Source organism: Dermacentor silvarum, chromosome 1, assembly GCF_013339745.2.
Source record: "Dermacentor silvarum isolate Dsil-2018 chromosome 1, BIME_Dsil_1.4, whole genome shotgun sequence".
In the NCBI taxonomy this organism is placed as follows: Eukaryota; Metazoa; Arthropoda; class Arachnida; order Ixodida; family Ixodidae; genus Dermacentor; species Dermacentor silvarum.
The window spans coordinates 306,820,667-306,842,473 of NC_051154.1; the positions used below are offsets into that span (position 1 = coordinate 306,820,667).

Below are 21,807 nucleotides of genomic sequence, written 5' to 3' on the forward strand. Positions count from 1 at the left end.
CCTCTGCAAGGTAAGAGGTGAGCGGAGGGGCTGTAGCGCATCAGGCTGCTAGTATTCGATCAGCGCCAGCATCTCCGAGTTTGCGGCAGTCACTTTCACGTTGGAAGATTACTACCACAATAGAGAGCGTTAGTGTGTCCGGTATTCGGGTAAACACAAACAAGAGCAAGCAGACTAAGCATTTTGCTGGATTAGCGGAGGTGCAAATGTGAACGACCCGCATGGTGCAGCCCATAGAGTTTCTCACTATAGCACCTATGCGAGTTTCTTAAAAGGGCACTGTGCCGTCATGGGAATGATGGGATATGTGCCTGCGAGGCTTGTGTTGGCTGGTGTTGTACGAGGCTTTGACTAAAACGTTGATATGGCTACACAAATACTGCATTCTTAAAATAAAATCTACATAAACGGCGTTCATTCCCCCATATTACATCTCTCAATAAAGTTTACTCGCCCTGAATGCGGAATCACCTGAAGAAAAGCAACAACAGACCAGTTCCAAAGCTAGCAAGAATCTTGTCGTCTGTCCTCCAACTTTAGCGGCCAGCTGATACTATTTAAGTTTCGTATAATTGTACATCCGATAACAAGTCCTCAAAATTAAACAATATGTTTTTGTGTAATAATAAAGCTACAACAGCTTTTTACGTGCTGTTTCAGCAGGAAACTAATCATTGTGAGAGACCAGGGTGCATACAGGTCCTTGAAATCCTTGAAAACCCTTGAAATTGAAAAGTGTGTTTTCAAGGCCCTTCAAAGTCCTGGAATTTTTTCCTTCCTTGAAAATCCTTGAATTTCATGAGCAATGCACTCTGATAACAACATTGCGACCTCCTTTCTGTGGTAGATCGGCGTCGATCTGACAAACTCCCCATTTCAGAAAGAATACGCCGGCGTGAGCACACATGGTTCCGTTTTGCAGAACTGCACGAGAAAAAAATGAAAGGCTTTGCCGCGTCAAACCGCGCACGGAGCGAGAGACTCGTGCCGCACAACGCTGCTGGCTCAGCTGGCAGTGTGTACACTGCTTTCCTCACCCTATCGTTCGTTTCACTCTTCGCCCATCGGCTTGCCTTCCCACTTTCTTCCCACTTTCACTCTTGCGCGCGAAGTGAAGCTAGTGAAGCTAAAGAGAGCAATAGTGCAGCAACTTTACGACTGATGCTCCGTGCCTTTGCAATAACATAACTATGCTGAATGTTTTAGAAATGTTTGATGAACCAACCAGCTAATACTGCAGAAGCCTGAGCAGCTGTCGTGAGTGTTCGTTGTGTTAACTTTTAATATTGCGGACTTGAGAAATAATCAAGACAAGGCATGTTTTGCAAAATTGCAATATACATCTATTTGTTATAATATAATGGATATGTAGCAAGACTACACCGAATGGTTTGGAAATGTTCGGTAAACTTGCCCAGTTAATACTGGAGAAGTCAGAGTAGCATACCACAGTGCATCAGCGCCAGATTTCTCTCTAGGTAATATAGTGAGAAACTCTATGGTGTAGCCACCTCGTGGCACAGAGCTCAAGCAGACACAGATCTAATATAGGAATAACCAAGTGTATTCTACTTGGCTGCTGGTGTAAATTTTCGGCAGGAGCTTAATAGTGAATATGTTTTAAAATGTTTTACGCTTGGTTACTGCAATAGTAGCTCTGTGTTTGGCCGGTTAAGCTCTGCGCCACTACACCTCGCAGGCTGCTCAGGCCCTCACCTTTACGCTAAAGACCCCTCATCACAGTATGGAGGGGCTCCAGTTTACACCTCCACCCATCCGTGAAAAAGCCCAGCTTGCCTGTGGTTACCAGAATACCGGACACGCTAAGCGTCGCGACAGAACACTCGTTGCTTGAATAGCTCTCGCGGGGGATCGACTGCCAGGCGGCTAGCGAACAGGTTGCAGAGGCTTCATGTACTGGCTCTAAGACAACCAGAATTAGATGACATGACGTCACATCATGGCACAGAGCCAGTGAAGGTGGAGCTTAGCCCCGATCACTCGGCAAATGAGTTGAGAAAAAGCATGGATAGGGAGGAGGGTAACTTGTACCGCAGTTCTCTTAGTATGAGACGTGTCACTTAAGTGGTCGTGCTTATGTTTTACTGTAGCTGTACCCTACGCATCTATAAAATTTTGTCTAATCCTTTTCAATGACCCTTTGATGATTTGCTATTGTGCTCAGAACATATATTATTCGGCTTGGAATTCAGTCTTCCTACGACTCGAACATCTAATGATTCAAAACCAGTGCTCCCCAGAGTTTAGTTGATTGCGATTTGACTAGGCAGTGGCAGCGCTTGTCCAGTCCGTTTGGATAAAACCGGGATCACTTTAGGCACTTTGCCTTTTTAACATTGATGTTCCTTTGTGTGCAGCAATACACTACTGAAAAAAATCAGCCGGGGTATGTTCCCCCGCCCCGCAACACATCTGGGCCTGTTCCGATCCGCCAGGCGTCACAGCTGTCCGACAAGAGCGTTGCCGACTCAGTGGAGGCTATCATTGGCGCCTACCTTCTCGTTACCGGGCCCATTGGTGCCCTCAGAGTAAGCAGTGCATACGTTTTCAGCTGCACCATGCCGCTGCAGCTGAGGCTAATGTGCTTGTCCTTGAACTAGCACTGAACTTCAACTAAAATTTTTACTATGCAAAAAAAAGCAAGCTCTGTTCAGGTATGCAAAAGCGTGGAATATTTCACGCAGGACGTGCACGAAAAACATTTTTTTTTGTAGAGAGCCATTACACCTTACTGGACACTGCCAATAGGTGTATGCTGACTGTCCCACTCTTCCTCATAGCAGTGCACTTCGGAGATTTCTTCATAGACCTACATAGTGAACTTATGCAAAATACTCTTTCCTTTCTTGTTCCTTATTTCTTAACACAGGCGATGAGGTGCTTTCAAAGGCTGAACACCAACGAGCCCATTACTATAAATTTTAACGTGACTGCTTATGGGGTGTGTAATAAAACTCGGTAATTTACGAATCTACATGCCGTGTTAGCATTGTTGATGTGGCGTTGCGCTGCTAAGCATGTAGTCGCAGGTTCGATCCTGGCCCCGGCAGTCGCATTCTTTTAACGCTGGAATGCAACACACTCTTGCACCATGCATTGGATATATAAAGAACCAGAGGTGGTCAGAATTAATCCAGAGACCTGCACTACGGCATGCCTAGTAATTAAATCGTGGTTTAGGCACATAAAACTTCAAAATTTAATTCTAATTTTTAATTTGCAATTTGTAGACACTGCTTCCACGTACATGCGAGCGAATCTTATTTCGCTGCATGAAGCAGGGAGCCCAGAAACTCGCGTAGAAGATTGCCTGCTCGATCCAGCTTATTTTGAGGCCTATTCTATTATTCCGCAGTCTGCAACGTCACAGGCCCGTGCAAAGGCCCATAGATACCAGTCATGGGGTGATGGTCCATGATCATGAGTTGCTCACCCGCGAAAGCTCACGAACACGTGCGCACCCCCTTCAGTCTTCTAGCAAATGGAGAAGCAGCTGTTGCTAACACATCTTGCCCGCACTGTCACTGCAGCTTCGTCGCTTTTGGCACATTGGTCATATGCCAACCTTGAAGGGCTACTATAGGTTCATTCAATTTATCATGCATTTGGTGAACTAGTTCATGCCTGTTCATGCTCATGCGGAACTGGCATGGCACTTCTTGCATGAACGGTGCACTGCCTTTCCGACGAGTGCAGCGAATGGTTTTAACTTATCCTGTTCGAAGCCTGCATTGAGCGAAATGAAGGGCGACGTGCAGATGCCACCACGTTGAACTCGTGAAATGAATAGCGAAGGGCTGCAGCTCGTGAACTAGTTCAGAAAGTGCAGGCGAATCGAATGGACATTTCAAGATCACCATGGTAAGAAGCAAAAGAGAGGAACAATATACAGGGTGCCACTCTCTAGCAGAGCTGGAACATTGTGTTTAGGAAGAAGTAAGAATGGGGAAACTAAACATGTGCGCTCTATACCTCTATGCTTGTTAAGTCCTTTTCAAAAATTTGTGCGGGAGTATATTCATTGAGAGGCATCGCAGACACTCCAATGTTTTTATCAGATTTGAGGAAAAGCTGTTTCAGGGGCCCTTTATTTATTTCAGGAGTACTGCCGACCTCTCACATGGGGCCTTAGGCAGGAGTGGGTCATAACACAAAAACAGATTTGAATACAAAAAGAAACAATTCTATAAGCGCAACAGGAAAATTTGCCAAAGCAAGTCTACAAAGCAGGCACTAGGGAGAACATGATGCATCCACAAGTACATGAAACTGAAACACTAGAAACTCGAACACTAGAAATTATGCAATTCAATAGCGTTACGCATTCACGCACAAAAACAGGGCAGAATAACGGCAACAGACATCTCTTGAAAAACATCTCTGCAATGAGCGAACATACTATAATCAGTGCAAGATAAACTTGCAATACATTGCGCCTTGCGAACACCGTAACATACACATGACGCCAAGCAAATATTTTTAACACACTGAAAAAGTACTAGAAAATAAAGCGTAAATTGATGCGTAGTGCGCACGTGTGCGTTAAGCGAGGCCGAATAGGGAGAGGGGGGGCATGTACGACGAAGTAAGGTCAAGTGGATTGTTGTCGCAGCTTTGCCATGAACGACTCAACAGTAATGCAGTTTACTATATCAGCAGAAAGAGCATTCCATTCAGTAACGGTGCGCGGAAAAAAAGAATTTTTAAAAGCTCGTGTCTTGCAAGAATACTCCCTCAGTTTCTTTGGGTGCTCGGATCGTGTGGATCGACGCGATGCACGCGATCCGATCCGATTTAAGCCTGAGCCCTTGTTCACAGGTGATGAAGTGGATGGGCCTGAAGCTGCAGCAGTGCAATCTGGACGCGCAAGGCGTCAGGGACAAAAGCACGGCAGTGCCATTCATGGGATTCCCAGCGCCACGGACGTCATTGCTGCGCTACACGGATGACCCTGAGGGCCGCCTGGCAAGTCAAAGCAGTCCGTGGCACGGACGTCTCTGCCTGGTGGAAAAGACACTGGGCTACACCTTCCGCGACCGGTCCTACCTGCTGCAAGCCTGCACGCATGCCTCCTACTACCAGAACCGGTAACGTACATTACCACGAACTCATTGTCAAGATGGACTACAGTCACCAACTGATAATAGCTTGTCACAGGAAGCGCGCCGTCACCTTGTCGTACCCCTAGACCTCTTTGGCAATTGAGAGTGAGATCGTCGGTCTACTGGCTGATGGCCGCATAATATCGGAGTTCAGGACTGCTTGCGGCCCCCTCCCATATTAAAAAAATTGGCTATTCATTATTCACCAAAAGCAGCTTGAAATGGCACATTTTGTACATGAATGCTGCACATTTTGGCTGGCAGCTTGACTCGGCTGCAGTCGGCACGCCGATGTACCAGTTCTGTATGAATCGCACGGTTGCAAATGAGCAACAGTGCAAGATGCATGTATGTAACCTGTTTCTGTGCCACGTATCAATGCGGCAAGCCACCGCCGGTCCATCGAAATCTGCAGGAGGCCTTAGCTGGCCTGTCGGAGGCATCACAGACTTGTGCTACTTTCGCATAGACCTGATGAGATTTTTTTAAACGATATTATTGTTTTTTTGTATATAACAAATACCATATTTACTCGCATAATGAACGCACTGCCGTAGTGAATGCACCCCCCACTTTTGCAATCAAGAAGTGCGTTTTTTCTTTTCCTTGCATAATGAATGCACCCTGAGCTTGCTACCGTGAAGTAGGAGAGGGGTGGCGCAGCAACTGCGCATTTCGTGGCTGCGAGTGCCCTATCTTGAAAGCGATCTGTGTTAGGGACTGAGTCTAGGTGCAACGGCGGCTCATACCTTTGTGCGTGCTCCGTTCTTGTCACTCAGTTTGCGTTGAAGCGATACACAGCACGAAGGTCACGTCCGTCGCACTTCCTCACACCAACGTTTTGACAGCGAGTGTCCGCGGCCATCAAGTGTGATGTGTTCATGTTTTCCTGTGCGCGCCGACACCATGCTTATTAATTTACATAGTTATCGAATGTTTGCAAGTTTATATGGCCAATAAATCTATTCTTACTTGGTGTAGCTATCTACGCATTTGCTATCGCAATTGATGGGGCGAAACTGACTTTTTTTTTAGAGGTGGCCGCAGGAAAAAAATTGCTCAAAATTTTACCCCAGATAATGAACGCACCCCCCAACTTTGTGCATATTTTCCGGGGGAAAAAAGTGCATTCATTCTGTGAATAAATGCAGTACCAGATATAATGAAGGTATTTTATTGTTTTTGCATTGGATGCGACATCCTTATAACAAATTCGACTGTCCTTGGCTGTACAGCTGCCATACTAGCCATCAAAGTAGACTAGGCTTTAAAAGCCAGTACTGTCACATTCATTCGAAGTTGTGAAAGCTCTACCATGCGATTCTTGCATGTGAAAGGTTGACACTTGGCAACTATGATAGTTGGAAAACATAAATTTGATATTACAGTAAAGTTGGTTCTCAAATGCTGGACCTGATGTCAACATTATTGTGTGGTCATGACACAGCACAAAATTTGTGGATGTCGTGTACCAATAAAGTTAGATACGATAACGTTGCTCATTAAAAAAAAATGTTTCTCCTAGCTGTGCCTGAGTATGTGTTAGCCACAGTGATCATAGGAATGAAACAAGCCAGTGTATGATATGACGTATCCACCTTCTGGGTATTGAAATCAAAACTTATTTATAAAAGACCTTCAATTAGCGATAAAAAGGAAAGTTGGCGGTGCATCCGGTCTTAACCGGGTCGGTTAAGGTATCTCAACCGGGTCGTTCCTGAGTGGTGGTGCATCCGGTCGATGATGATTGGCGCCATTAATGAAATCGGCAATCTCTCTTATGATAAGTGTGTAATGGGTGATAATATGATATATATGTTATGAATTATGATGATTGTTATGAAGAGTGGCATACAGTAGCCGACGGATTTTTCGGACTCCAAAAATTCGGACTTGTTGGATATTCCAGACTTCATAGATGCACCATCAGGATTCCCATAGAGCTAATGCATTTTCGCGACCGATTTTTCGGACGAATCTAGGTGGCAATGTTCGATTTTCCGGACTAAATCGCTCGCTCCGAGCCATGCTACCCGATCTTGGGGGCCGCCATGTTGGATTTTCCGCTGGCTTGGCCAGGCTTGGATTCCAGTGTCCCCCTGTATAGCCTTCAAGATTCGTACACGCATGCTATTCTCGTATCTCTGAGGCCATGCCAGCTCTTCTTTGGCCGACAAAACATTCCAAAAAGCGGCACTTGCTTTTTTTTTCGGGCAACTCAGCACCATTATCATAGACATAATCACTTAAGCGGAATCAGAGTTTTTTTTTTTTTTAGGTTGCGCTGTACGCTGTGCGAGGGTTCGCCGACAACCGCAATTTAATCTCGCGCACGCGAGAGAGGAAGGCGCCCGGAGGCGGAGGCGCGCGGACTTCGTTCGCTCGCGGGGCACGGGCACGGGGAGAAGGCGACGGAGACGGTGGGGAGTTGCGTTCCGCTCTTGCGGCTGCTGCCGACGGAGCTGCCGCGCAGGCACCGTATCTTGAAAGTGATCTGTGATGGGTACAAAGGGCGTGCGCCGAGTGCCATTAGCTTCGTATACGCTGTGTGGGATTTTTTTTTTTTTTTCATCGTTCGCGTTGAAGCGAGAGAATAGACAGCGCGTAGGTCAATTTACCCGCGGTCATCGAGCGAGATGTGTTCATGTAACCTGTGCGCGCGTGACACCGTGCTTTTTTAGGTAGTAAGCGCATATTTACAACTTTATACGGCCGCTAAAACTAACATCCTTACTTCGTATCGCTGTCTATTAATTTGCTATCGCAATCGATGCTCCGCATTTTGGGCGAAACTGCGACATTTTGCCTCAATTTCTTTTAATTTTTTGTGGCGGGGGGGGGGGCGAGTTTTTCGGACTGTTCAGTTTTTCGGACTGCTCGATTTTTCGGACTATTTTTCAGTCCCCGCGAAGTCTGGAAAATCGGTTGGCTACTGTATATCCAGTGGCCCATGCTTGCATCAAAGAGAATAATGGAAGTGCATCCACATTCCTTGTGTATTCCTTGTATCCACACAGGGTGCAGCCCTTGCTGGGCAACAAAGAGTTCCAAAATTGGCGCATTTTTGAAACATGCGGACAGCACTGTAAATATACGGCATCTACCATTTGGAACTTTTTCGCGGTGCCGTATATTTACGGCATTGACCCTCAGAGGGTTAGTGCTAGTGGCCAGATTTGGAATACATTCAAACCTCGTTAATACGTACCCGCTTAATGCATAATTGCAGTTTAAATGTAGTTGCGAAGATTCCCCCACCCAGCCCCCATTGAACCCCATGTATTGGCTGACTGCTTAAGCTGTAGTCACTCATTGCCCACTAAACGGTTAGTGCGTACTATTTTCCTTTCTTGTTCTACACGCACAGGCACAAAATCGGAAAAATCTCATGTACGCAGACATTCGATTCTTGACTTGCGACGCCCGGACAACAGTTGCCAGCGATAGTGAACTTAAAACATGGCCACCATGACGTATTTTCTGCTCATACAGCTGTTGCCGATTGCCGCGCACAAAAGCATGGCCTTCGAGATTAGATCCTGGTAACGCGAAGAAGCCGCCGGTAGGGGGTGCGAACTCGCTGTCACTGTCGAATCCAATTGAAGTGGTAACCGCGCAGAAGCAGATTTTATTTCGAAGCACATTTCTGCCGTTACTGTGGACGTCGCTTTGAGGTTCCATATAAAGTCCAAACACGGCAACATCGTCACCACGCGCCGTACGCTGTATGTGCAAGCGAAAGCTTGTGAGGGTCAGCCGACTCTATCTCGCGCGCGCGAGGGAGAAAGGCAGCGCAAAAGCGCGCTGCTACTGTCGCGCGCGAGGCGAGAAAGGGAGGGGTTTACTGCGGCGGCGGCCGCGCAAGGGCCGTATGCCTTATCTTGAAAGCTATCTGCGACATGAAAAAAGAGTGCGCCCACGCGGGTCTCATCTTCAAAGCGATCTGCAGACAAAGTGCAACTAGCACTGGTAGCTTTGTATGCCATGTGCTTTCGACATCCAGCACGCTCGCTGCTGCTGCCTGCGCCTCCTCACTCAGCGTTCTGACAATGAGTTGCTGCGGTCATCGAGCAAGATGTGTTCATGTTTACCTGTGCACGTGTTACACCATGCTTGCTAATTTAGTTAGTAAGTAGGGCCTCATGAACAAACTGGCTCGCGACCTTATCGAGTTCGAGGATGCCGTCGTCGCGGCAAGGCCACCACGGCGGCAAGGGAAGATCACCGATTTTTTGCTGCCTACCCACAAATAAAAGCCTGTCTGAGTGCGTCTGTTCGAGAGCATCGTGACATACTTCTTCTCTGGCCAGTAAGTAACCGCTAAACTGGCATTGGCAGTTAATTCATACATCGTTTAGTGCCTACTTAAACGTCGTTCCTGGCCAACAACATATTAGCGAGGTTTGACTGTACACCCTCCCCTTCCCACGCACACAGGCTGACAGACTGCTACCAGCGGCTGGAGTTCCTGGGTGACGCAGTAATCGACTACCTGGTGACCCGGTACCTGTACGAGGGCCCGCACAAGTTCAACCCTGGCCAGCTCACCGACCTGCGCTCATCGCTGGTGAACAACACCTTCTTCGCGGCCCTCGTCGTGCGCCATGGCCTCCACCGGTGCCTCCTCCACTGCAACCCGGGTCTGTTCAACGCTGTTGCACGCTTTGTGCAGCACCAAGAACGCTCCAGCAAGGACGAGTTGGGCACCGAGGAGGAGGAGGAGGATGCCATGGCTGAGATCCTGGATCTCAATGCCCAAAGGGACAAGGACTCAGACAACCCCACTTACTGGAAGGTACTCCAGGTGGGTGGGAAATGAAGACTATGTTGGACTGGTTATGAGCAGTCTTTTTGCACATTGGCAAGTGTATGTCACGCAGTGCAAGTGAACTTGGCTGAGTAGTGGCCTGCACGCCCTATTTTGGAGCTAATCTATAGCAGGTACAAAGGCATGGTTGCTATGGCTTTATGTTGCCCCCGGCCAAATTGCGTGATAATTCGGAAAATTTTACAGCCCCTTTCGTGTAAGAAAAGTTTGTTCTTGATTGTACTTATCAATGCAAGAAAGTGTCAAATGGCCCATTGAGCGAAAAAGCCAGCGGCTTCTGTAGCTGCGAAAAAACGGCACCTAACTGCCCATTGGCTGTGACGCCATGTCAGGAGTGCGCACCTCGCGCACTCGTGATGCTGGCTCATGCTTGCTGACTTGGGCCGCGTTTACCACTATGGGGTCTGAAGCATCTACATCGGCGGCGGCCGCAACATCGGCAGTATCGAAACATCGGTGGCATGTCATGTTGGCACCGCAGGCTGCTGCTGCTTGCTGGCTCGGGCAGCACGTACTGCTATGGAGTGTGATGCATCTACATCGGCGGCTGCTGCAACCTCTGCAGTAGTGAAATGTGGCTGTCCACGCCGGTACACCACAAACAAACTGAGGGAGCGGAAGAATGCAGCAAAACGAGCGAAGAGGCAGGCAGCAAAATCCACCATCGTCGTCAACTCGCCCGATACGTGGCGGGCGGAACAAGCATTAACGCAAACATTACTCGTAGCACAAAGCTCGAAGGACCACTCAGTGGCGTTCAGTTGGGCATTAATGCTTTCACATTCACAACTCATAAGAAGTGCTTAAGTGTCCTCGGTTATTTTTGCAAAAAGGTTGGATTTCAATATAACGAAGCAAAGTGCCGATTTCACCAACTTCATTGTATTGAGGCTGACATGTCTGAATAATAATGTAGTTTTAGCCTATAATGTATGACTACTTGTTTTTTGTAATCATGTGCAAGCGCAGGCTTCCTTCATCTTTTGCATATATCCCCTACAAATTTTCTGGAATGTGGTGTCAGTTGTTAGCTGCACCGAATTTAAGTGTTTATACACTATCTTGAAATCTTTGAAAATCCTTGAAATTGAGAAGAGATTGAAGGACCCTTAAAACTCCTTGAAAATAAAATGCGATCCTTGATTTACTTGAAAGCTAAGCTTGGGAGCGACTTCTGAACATTCAGAGTAACAAATTCCACATCGACACTCTGCCGTGGACACTGTCTATCGGGAAACGATCCTATATAATTGTCGTTTGAGAGTTTCGCTATGCAGTTGTAGTCTGGCATATCCACAGCCCCTGATGACAGGCTTGTTTAAATTGCCTGTGCAGCGAAGGATACGAACGCCATAGTGGGTCATGCTCTCCAGCCCTTTCTAGTGGGTCGATCCCTCCTGCGCTCTCCTCGAGAAACGCCGCTCGTGCTGAGATCTCGGGCCTTGAACTAACGGTCGGTCCAAAAGGCTGGTGCCTAATAAATGCCTTTACAAGTGGTGGAGAGTACTTCTGCCTACAGCGTGAATCCTGGAGCTTCGATCCCATACCCTTTGCTCAACCATGCCAGAAGACGCATCCCAGCAAGTGCCACCTACCCCATACCAGCAAGCGCCTCCTCAGTCTGTCATGTGCTCTGGTGTGCCTCGCCACAAGGACCTGCCATCTTCAGTGGCGCGGACGAAACCGACGTGGAGGATTGGCTGACAACGTATGAGAGGGTCAGCCGTCACAAGAAATGGGACGACCCCGCAAAGCTAAGTAATGTGATCTTCTATCTCGTGGGTGTCGCCAGTCTCTGGTACAGCAACCATGAGACCGATTTTCCGACGTGGTCCTCATTCACGACTTCTTTGGTGGCGGTGTTTGGTCGCCCTGTGGTGCGCAAGCTGCGAGCGGAATCGAGTTTGCGAGAACGTTCACAGCAGCCCGGTGAATCATTTACCAGCTACAATGTTCTGGACTTGTGCAGACGAGTCAACGCGACAATGTTGGAATCCGACAAAATAAGAAATGTCATGAAGGGGATTGAAGACGATGCGTTCAACATGCTGCTTGCGAAGAGTCCTCAGTCCGTGACCGACATCGTCACTCTATGCCAAAGCTACGAGGAGCTACGAAGGCAGCGCTCCTTGACACGTCGCCCTTCATCGCAGGACGGACACATTGCTGGTTTGGCCACCATCTCCGACCAGACAACACTGCTGACAGAAGTGAAAGCGTTCGTTCGGGAGGAAGTTGCACGCGAGCTCTCCTTGCTAACCTTCGCTCAGCCACCGCATGTGCAACAGCCCGCAACAAATGTTATGCCCACGCTCCGTCACGTGATCGAGCAGGAAATCGCCGAGGTCTTGCCAGACCAGCATCGGCATCGTTCTGCGGCCGCTCCACTAAGCTACGCCGATGTCGTCGCAACGCCCCAACATGTTCCGACGGCTGCACCACTCAGCTACACTGAAGTCGTCGCGGTCGCGAGGTCTCAACCACTCTCCGAGTGTGCCTCTCCGTTATCGCGACGTTGCGGCTAGGCCCAGACCACAGCCCGCCATGCCGTCATACCAGCATCCACCCTGTACAACGCGAGCTCTTACATGGATGGGACCTGCCCCAGCGAACCGATGGCGTACTTCCGACAACCGGCTGATACGCTTTGCGTGCGGCTATGCCAGTCACGTCGCTCGTTATTGTAATCGCGCTCAGCCGCCTAGTGCCGCATCAGCTGTGACAAGCCAGTTCAACCGTCCATATTACAAACCCCATTTGGCTATGTCACTGACTTTGCGCCCGACGCCAACTACCCGCCGTTCACAGTCTCCACGCCGTCGCTCAGTGTCGCCAATGCGACCCCGTCCCATAACTCGGGACAAGGAAAACTAATCGTCGCAGTCCAAAAGGCATGGGCTGCGGCGCCGTCGAAACGTGAAAGTCCTCAACGCAGTCCTTCAAATGTGATCGAAGTGTTTGTTGACGGTGTTCGCGCATCTGCACTTGTGGACACTGGAGCCGCCGTATGTGTTATGGACGCAAAACTTTGCCGCCTACTTCGGAAAGTCACGACGCCCCTTTCTGGACTGTCCCTCCGCACAGCCAGTGCTCAGCATATCCACCCCTTAGCGGCTTGCACTGCTCGTGTTGTTATTGACGACGTTCTGTACGCCATAGAATTCATAATCCTCACCTCGTGTTCTCACGACGTTATCCTCGGCTGGGATTTCCTCTTGCGCCACAATGCCGTTATCAATTGTGCACGGGCCGAGATGGAACTCTCGCCGCTGTTAGATTTGCTGATCACCCACAATACTTCACTGTCGAAGAAGCTAATTGTCCACAACGACACCCACGTTCCTCCCCGCGCGTCAACAGTCGTGCCCATGTACTGCAGCGGAATCTCAGACGCTGCTGCGCTGCTGTCTCCATCTGACCGCTTCCTTACTCGGACAGGCCTGCTGCTACCTTTTGCGACAGTGGACATCAAGCAGGGCTACAGCACCATTTTCATTTGCAACCCGTTCCCATACCCTGTCATGCTGCTCCGAGGGGAATGTCTAGGCAATGTCAAAGCGATTGAAGACGTGCAAGTTATGGACGTGCCCGATGAAAATTACTGCGCTAGTTCTAGTGTGCTCACCGCTATTTCTGCCTGTGAGGGACCGTCCAGTGATGTGTTTGATTCTTCTATTGCCGATGACCTTACGCCGGTCCAGCGATTTCAACTTGTGTGCCTCTTGGAAGAATTTCGTTCTTCTTTCGATGTCGGGCAATCTTCCCTAGGCCGGACATCCACTGTTACCGCATCGACACTGGTTCGCAACCGCCATTGCGGCAACGCCCGTATCGTGTATCTCCTGCAGAGCGTCGTGTAATCAACGAGCACGTCGACGACATGCTTCGCCGCGAGGTGATACGACCTTCCAACAGTCCATGGGCATCACCTGTGGGCCTCGTTACAAAGAAAGATGGTTCTGTGCGGTTCTGTGTCGACTACCGGCGCCTAAACAAGATCACACACAAGGACGTCTACCCTCTCTCGCGCATAGACGATGCCATTGACAGTCTACAAGGCGCAGAATTATTTTCATCTTTAGATCTGCGCTCAGGGTATTGGCAAGTACCCATGGCTGACGCCGATTGGCCAAAGACAGCTTTTGTAACACCCGACGGCTTATACGAATTTAACCTAATGCCTTTTGGGCTTTGTAATGCGCCCGCAACTTTTGAGCGCATGATGGACACCGTTCTGCGTGGCTTGAAGTGGCACACATGCTTGTGCTATCTTGATGACGTTTTTGCGCCGGACTTCAGAACGTACCTTCAACGCCTACGGTGTGTTTTGACGTGCTTAACAAACGCAGGCCTACAACTAAACCTCAAGAAGTGCCGATTTGCAGCTCGGCAGCTGACGATCCTCGGTTACGTCGTATCCAAGGATGGGATACTCCCAGATCCAGCCAAGCTTCGGGCCGTTGCCGAATTCCCTAAGCCAACATCCGTCAAAAAATTGCCCAGTTTTATAGGTCTGTGTTCTTACTTCAGACGCTTTATTTGCAATTTCGCCGCCATCATCTCACCCCTGACGAAACTGCTTACACGCAACGGGCCCCTCACTTCGTGGTCGTCCCAGTGCGACGAGGCCTTCACAAAGCTGTGTCATCTGCTTACGTCCCCGCCAATTTTGCGCCACTACGATCCGACAGCTCCTACTGAGGTGCATACAGATGCCAGTGGCGTTGGCCTCGGCGCTGTTCTTGCCCAACGCAAACAAGGGTTTCCTGAATATGTCGTCGCCTATGCAAGTCGCACGCTTACGAAAGCTGAGACAAATTACAGTGTGACAGAAAAAGAATGCTTAGCCATCATCTGGGCTCTGACTAAGTTCTGACCTTATTTATATGGCCGTCCATTTGACGTCGTCACGGGCCACTATGCACTATGTTGGCTATCGTGTTTGCAAAAAGGTTGGATTTCAATATAACGAAGCAAAGTGCCGATTTCACCAACTTCATTGTATTGAGGCTGACATGTCTGAATAATAATGTAGTTTTAGCCTATAATGTATGACTACTTGTTTTTTGTAATCATGTGCAAGCGCAGGCTTCCTTCATCTTTTGCATATATCCCCTACAAATTTTCTGGAATGTGGTGTCAGTTGTTAGCTGCACCGAATTTAAGTGTTTATACACTATCTTGAAATCTTTGAAAATCCTTGAAATTGAGAAGAGATTGAAGGACCCTTAAAACTCCTTGAAAATAAAATGCGATCCTTGATTTACTTGAAAGCTAAGCTTGGGAGCGACTTCTGAACATTCAGAGTAACAAATTCCACATCGACACTCTGCCGTGGACACTGTCTATCGGGAAACGATCCTATATAATTGTCGTTTGAGAGTTTCGCTATGCAGTTGTAGTCTGGCATATCCACAGCCCCTGATGACAGGCTTGTTTAAATTGCCTGTGCAGCGAAGGATACGAACGCCATAGTGGGTCATGCTCTCCAGCCCTTTCTAGTGGGTCGATCCCTCCTGCGCTCTCCTCGAGAAACGCCGCTCGTGCTGAGATCTCGGGCCTTGAACTAACGGTCGGTCCAAAAGGCTGGTGCCTAATAAATGCCTTTACAAGTGGTGGAGAGTACTTCTGCCTACAGCGTGAATCCTGGAGCTTCGATCCCATACCCTTTGCTCAACCATGCCAGAAGACGCATCCCAGCAAGTGCCACCTACCCCATACCAGCAAGCGCCTCCTCAGTCTGTCATGTGCTCTGGTGTGCCTCGCCACAAGGACCTGCCATCTTCAGTGGCGCGGACGAAACCGACGTGGAGGATTGGCTGACAACGTATGAGAGGGTCAGCCGTCACAAGAAATGGGACGACCCCGCAAAGCTAAGTAATGTGATCTTCTATCTCGTGGGTGTCGCCAGTCTCTGGTACAGCAACCATGAGACCGATTTTCCGACGTGGTCCTCATTCACGACTTCTTTGGTGGCGGTGTTTGGTCGCCCTGTGGTGCGCAAGCTGCGAGCGGAATCGAGTTTGCGAGAACGTTCACAGCAGCCCGGTGAATCATTTACCAGCTACAATGTTCTGGACTTGTGCAGACGAGTCAACGCGACAATGTTGGAATCCGACAAAATAAGAAATGTCATGAAGGGGATTGAAGACGATGCGTTCAACATGCTGCTTGCGAAGAGTCCTCAGTCCGTGACCGACATCGTCACTCTATGCCAAAGCTACGAGGAGCTACGAAGGCAGCGCTCCTTGACACGTCGCCCTTCATCGCAGGACGGACACATTGCTGGTTTGGCCACCATCTCCGACCAGACAACACTGCTGACAGAAGTGAAAGCGTTCGTTCGGGAGGAAGTTGCACGCGAGCTCTCCTTGCTAACCTTCGCTCAGCCACCGCATGTGCAACAGCCCGCAACAAATGTTATGCCCACGCTCCGTCACGTGATCGAGCAGGAAATCGCCGAGGTCTTGCCAGACCAGCATCGGCATCGTTCTGCGGCCGCTCCACTAAGCTACGCCGATGTCGTCGCAACGCCCCAACATGTTCCGACGGCTGCACCACTCAGCTACACTGAAGTCGTCGCGGTCGCGAGGTCTCAACCACTCTCCGAGTGTGCCTCTCCGTTATCGCGACGTTGCGGCTAGGCCCAGACCACAGCCCGCCATGCCGTCATACCAGCATCCACCCTGTACAACGCGAGCTCTTACATGGATGGGACCTGCCCCAGCGAACCGATGGCGTACTTCCGACAACCGGCTGATACGCTTTGCGTGCGGCTATGCCAGTCACGTCGCTCGTTATTGTAATCGCGCTCAGCCGCCTAGTGCCGCATCAGCTGTGACAAGCCAGTTCAACCGTCCATATTACAAACCCCATTTGGCTATGTCACTGACTTTGCGCCCGACGCCAACTACCCGCCGTTCACAGTCTCCACGCCGTCGCTCAGTGTCGCCAATGCGACCCCGTCCCATAACTCGGGACAAGGAAAACTAATCGTCGCAGTCCAAAAGGCATGGGCTGCGGCGCCGTCGAAACGTGAAAGTCCTCAACGCAGTCCTTCAAATGTGATCGAAGTGTTTGTTGACGGTGTTCGCGCATCTGCACTTGTGGACACTGGAGCCGCCGTATGTGTTATGGACGCAAAACTTTGCCGCCTACTTCGGAAAGTCACGACGCCCCTTTCTGGACTGTCCCTCCGCACAGCCAGTGCTCAGCATATCCACCCCTTAGCGGCTTGCACTGCTCGTGTTGTTATTGACGACGTTCTGTACGCCATAGAATTCATAATCCTCACCTCGTGTTCTCACGACGTTATCCTCGGCTGGGATTTCCTCTTGCGCCACAATGCCGTTATCAATTGTGCACGGGCCGAGATGGAACTCTCGCCGCTGTTAGATTTGCTGATCACCCACAATACTTCACTGTCGAAGAAGCTAATTGTCCACAACGACACCCACGTTCCTCCCCGCGCGTCAACAGTCGTGCCCATGTACTGCAGCGGAATCTCAGACGCTGCTGCGCTGCTGTCTCCATCTGACCGCTTCCTTACTCGGACAGGCCTGCTGCTACCTTTTGCGACAGTGGACATCAAGCAGGGCTACAGCACCATTTTCATTTGCAACCCGTTCCCATACCCTGTCATGCTGCTCCGAGGGGAATGTCTAGGCAATGTCAAAGCGATTGAAGACGTGCAAGTTATGGACGTGCCCGATGAAAATTACTGCGCTAGTTCTAGTGTGCTCACCGCTATTTCTGCCTGTGAGGGACCGTCCAGTGATGTGTTTGATTCTTCTATTGCCGATGACCTTACGCCGGTCCAGCGATTTCAACTTGTGTGCCTCTTGGAAGAATTTCGTTCTTCTTTCGATGTCGGGCAATCTTCCCTAGGCCGGACATCCACTGTTACCGCATCGACACTGGTTCGCAACCGCCATTGCGGCAACGCCCGTATCGTGTATCTCCTGCAGAGCGTCGTGTAATCAACGAGCACGTCGACGACATGCTTCGCCGCGAGGTGATACGACCTTCCAACAGTCCATGGGCATCACCTGTGGGCCTCGTTACAAAGAAAGATGGTTCTGTGCGGTTCTGTGTCGACTACCGGCGCCTAAACAAGATCACACACAAGGACGTCTACCCTCTCTCGCGCATAGACGATGCCATTGACAGTCTACAAGGCGCAGAATTATTTTCATCTTTAGATCTGCGCTCAGGGTATTGGCAAGTACCCATGGCTGACGCCGATTGGCCAAAGACAGCTTTTGTAACACCCGACGGCTTATACGAATTTAACCTAATGCCTTTTGGGCTTTGTAATGCGCCCGCAACTTTTGAGCGCATGATGGACACCGTTCTGCGTGGCTTGAAGTGGCACACATGCTTGTGCTATCTTGATGACGTTTTTGCGCCGGACTTCAGAACGTACCTTCAACGCCTACGGTGTGTTTTGACGTGCTTAACAAACGCAGGCCTACAACTAAACCTCAAGAAGTGCCGATTTGCAGCTCGGCAGCTGACGATCCTCGGTTACGTCGTATCCAAGGATGGGATACTCCCAGATCCAGCCAAGCTTCGGGCCGTTGCCGAATTCCCTAAGCCAACATCCGTCAAAAAATTGCCCAGTTTTATAGGTCTGTGTTCTTACTTCAGACGCTTTATTTGCAATTTCGCCGCCATCATCTCACCCCTGACGAAACTGCTTACACGCAACGGGCCCCTCACTTCGTGGTCGTCCCAGTGCGACGAGGCCTTCACAAAGCTGTGTCATCTGCTTACGTCCCCGCCAATTTTGCGCCACTACGATCCGACAGCTCCTACTGAGGTGCATACAGATGCCAGTGGCGTTGGCCTCGGCGCTGTTCTTGCCCAACGCAAACAAGGGTTTCCTGAATATGTCGTCGCCTATGCAAGTCGCACGCTTACGAAAGCTGAGACAAATTACAGTGTGACAGAAAAAGAATGCTCAGCCATCATCTGGGCTCTGACTAAGTTCTGACCTTATTTATATGGCCGTCCATTTGACGTCGTCACGGGCCACTATGCACTATGTTGGCTGTCGTCCTTGAAGGACCCTTCTGGCTGTCTTGCTCGATGGGCACTTCGCTTGCAGGACTACGATATCCGCGTGCTGTACCGAAACGGACGCCAGCATTCTGACGCCGACGCCCTCTCGCGCTCTCCCTTGCCTGACAATACCTGCTCTTCCCTATCCGAGATTATTGTTTCTTCGCTCGATCTTAACAGCATCACTTCTGAGCAGCGCAAGGACCATTGGATTGCCTCCCTTCTAGACTTGCTTTCTGGTTCGTCGGCACAACAAAGCACTCGCACGTTGCGTCGCCAAGCACGTCACTTCGCCATTTGCGACAATCTGCTTCACCGACGCAATTCTAACCCCGACGGACGCCACTGGTTGTTAGTGGTACCCCACAGTCTACGTTCCGAAGTATGCGCAGCTTTCCACGCTGATCCATAGTGTGCGCACTCCGGCGTTTTCAAGACTTACCAGCGTCTTCACCAGCGGTATTAGTGGCGCGGGATGTACAGCTACGTTCTCAAGTTCGTTCGCTCTTGTCCCGATTGCCAATGCCGGAAATCTTCGCCCCGCCTCTCGCCAGCCGGTCTGCAACCTTTACCTTGCCCTACCCGGCCGTTTGGACGCGTCGCCATCGAAATCGCTGGGCCATTGTGGCAGTCGACCACCTGACGCGATACGCCGAAACTGCTGCCCTACCGGCAGCTACAGCGCGCGATGTTGCCTCCTTCTTGCTTCGACGATTCATCCTGCGACATGGGCCACCCCAGGAACTGCTTAGTGATCGGGGACGTGTCTTCTTGTCCGAAGTAGTTGAAGCCATTCTCAAGGAGTGCCACGTTGTTCATCGCACAATTGCGGCGTACCATCCCCAAACCAATGGCCTTACCTACCGAACACTTCAACCGTACCCTTGGGGACATGCTATGTACATTGCCTCCTACCATTCTAATTGGGACGCCATTCTGCCCTTCGTGACTTACGCCTATAACACTGCTACTCAGAGCACCACTGGCTTTTCACCTTTTTTCTTACTGTACGGTCGGCACCCGTCACACACCATCGACACAATTCTACCGTACCGGCCGGATGCATCCGAATGTGCGCCCATTTCTGACATGGCAAGACATGCTGAAGAGTGCCGCGATCTCGCACGGGTGTTTACATCCAGTGACCAAGAGCGCTAGAAGAGCACACGCGGCGACACCACTTCTGCACCCACCTTCCTTCCTGGAGCGCTTGTGTGGCTCTCGGTTCCTTCCGCTACACCTGGTCTCTCATCCAAACTAGTGCCCAAGTATGAAGGCCCCTACCGTATCATCGAACGCGCATCTCCCGTCAACTACGTGATCGAACTAGTTGAACCTTCTACGGACATGCGCCGTCGTGGACGCGACATTGTCAACGTCGAGCGCCTCAAGACCTACTATGACCCACTCATAGTGACCAGCTGTTAGGTCGCCCGACGGCTCCCTTTTCGCTCCTGGGGGTGATTGTAGCGAAGGATACAAACGCCATAGTGGGTCATGCTCTCCAGCCCTTTCTAGTGGGTCGATCCCTCCTGCGCTCTCCTCGAGAAACGCCGCACGTGCTGAGAATTCGGGCCTTGAACTAATGGTCGGTCCAAAAGGCTGGTGTCTTATGAACGCCTTTACACCTGTGTCATCATGGCGCTAGACGAAGCCAGATCAAGTGACCAAACTGTATCACCATTTTTCTTGTTTTCTAGTTCATTTACATTGCAGCCATCATGGCTCTGTTTCTGAGCCCTGGGCTCTTGAAATGCCTGGAGGAAAATTAAGTTTCAGCCATTTGGCTTTATAGTGACGAGTATCTTTGAATGAAGCTGGACACTACTAACCCTCATCGAGCGAAGTGTGATGTGCTACAAGGTGACTAACATCGCTATAACGGGAAAGTTGACTTTGATAAGCCACCTGAACAGCTTGAAGCGTGTGAGCAGTTCAGCGGCATCTTATGCATAAAGAATTGGAATGAAGAAGATTTGACTATTTTTTAGTTTGTGTTATGACTGAAGTTTGTTTCAACCTCCTTGAATTTCGCCCTTCAGCAACCTGGAAATCCTTCAAATGTCCTTGAATTTTGCGTCAGATGTTCTGTATGGACTATGGAATCTTCAACATGAGGCTCCTTAAAGGGATGTTTAAGCGATGTGGGTAAATGCAGATTTAAGAGGATGACAGTGGACACAGAAACAACCACAAAGACAATGATCTGCCTTGTGGTTTCATCTGTGTTGTGTCACACTGCTAAATCTGCTTCTTACTAAGATGTACAGTTGGTGCCAAAAGTTTATGGACCGCAGGATCTGAGGAAATGTTAAATTTCCTTGCAGTTTGTGACCATCGCTAGTAAAACCATGTAACACCATGTCGTTTCCACACTACTCTCAAACCTTGTTATAACGAAATTGAAGGGGGAGCCAGAATTTCATCACTTTATCAATTACTTCGTTGTATTACAGTCTACGCCCGTTATAACGGACCCTCATAATCCGGCGAAAAACGTATGCTGTATCCGAAGTATGCAGGGGGGGGGGGAGGAGGAGGCGATCGTGCGACATAAAAATGTTACCGGAACGTAATATGCTTTTAAAATCACGTTCTTGCCCGTGGAACAGCCGATACGACATAATCTGACGAATTACGGCCATGAATCAAAGATTAGACCAGTTTGACGCCGCACGCAAGCTTCAGTTTGTACACAAGGGTCTGGTACCACCCCCCCCCGCTTGAGGCAATTCTTACCTTTTTCATTGAACGGGAAAGGTGCATGCGAGGAAAGAAACTTCATGGAACATG

At 49.7% G+C, this 21,807-nt stretch overlaps 1 protein-coding gene across 1 annotated transcript in view; it reads left to right on the forward strand.

Annotated features, from left to right (window-relative positions):
* The window catches only part of LOC119442155 (endoribonuclease Dicer), a 100,416-nt gene that overhangs the window by 73,667 nt on the left and 4,942 nt on the right, over positions 1–21,807 (forward strand). The window contains exons 16-18 of the mRNA XM_037706915.2: positions 2,379–2,549; positions 4,840–5,108; positions 9,561–9,927. Coding sequence (XP_037562843.1) covers positions 2,379–2,549; positions 4,840–5,108; positions 9,561–9,927 — 807 coding nt within the window. The remainder of the gene's footprint in view (positions 1–2,378; positions 2,550–4,839; positions 5,109–9,560; positions 9,928–21,807) is intronic.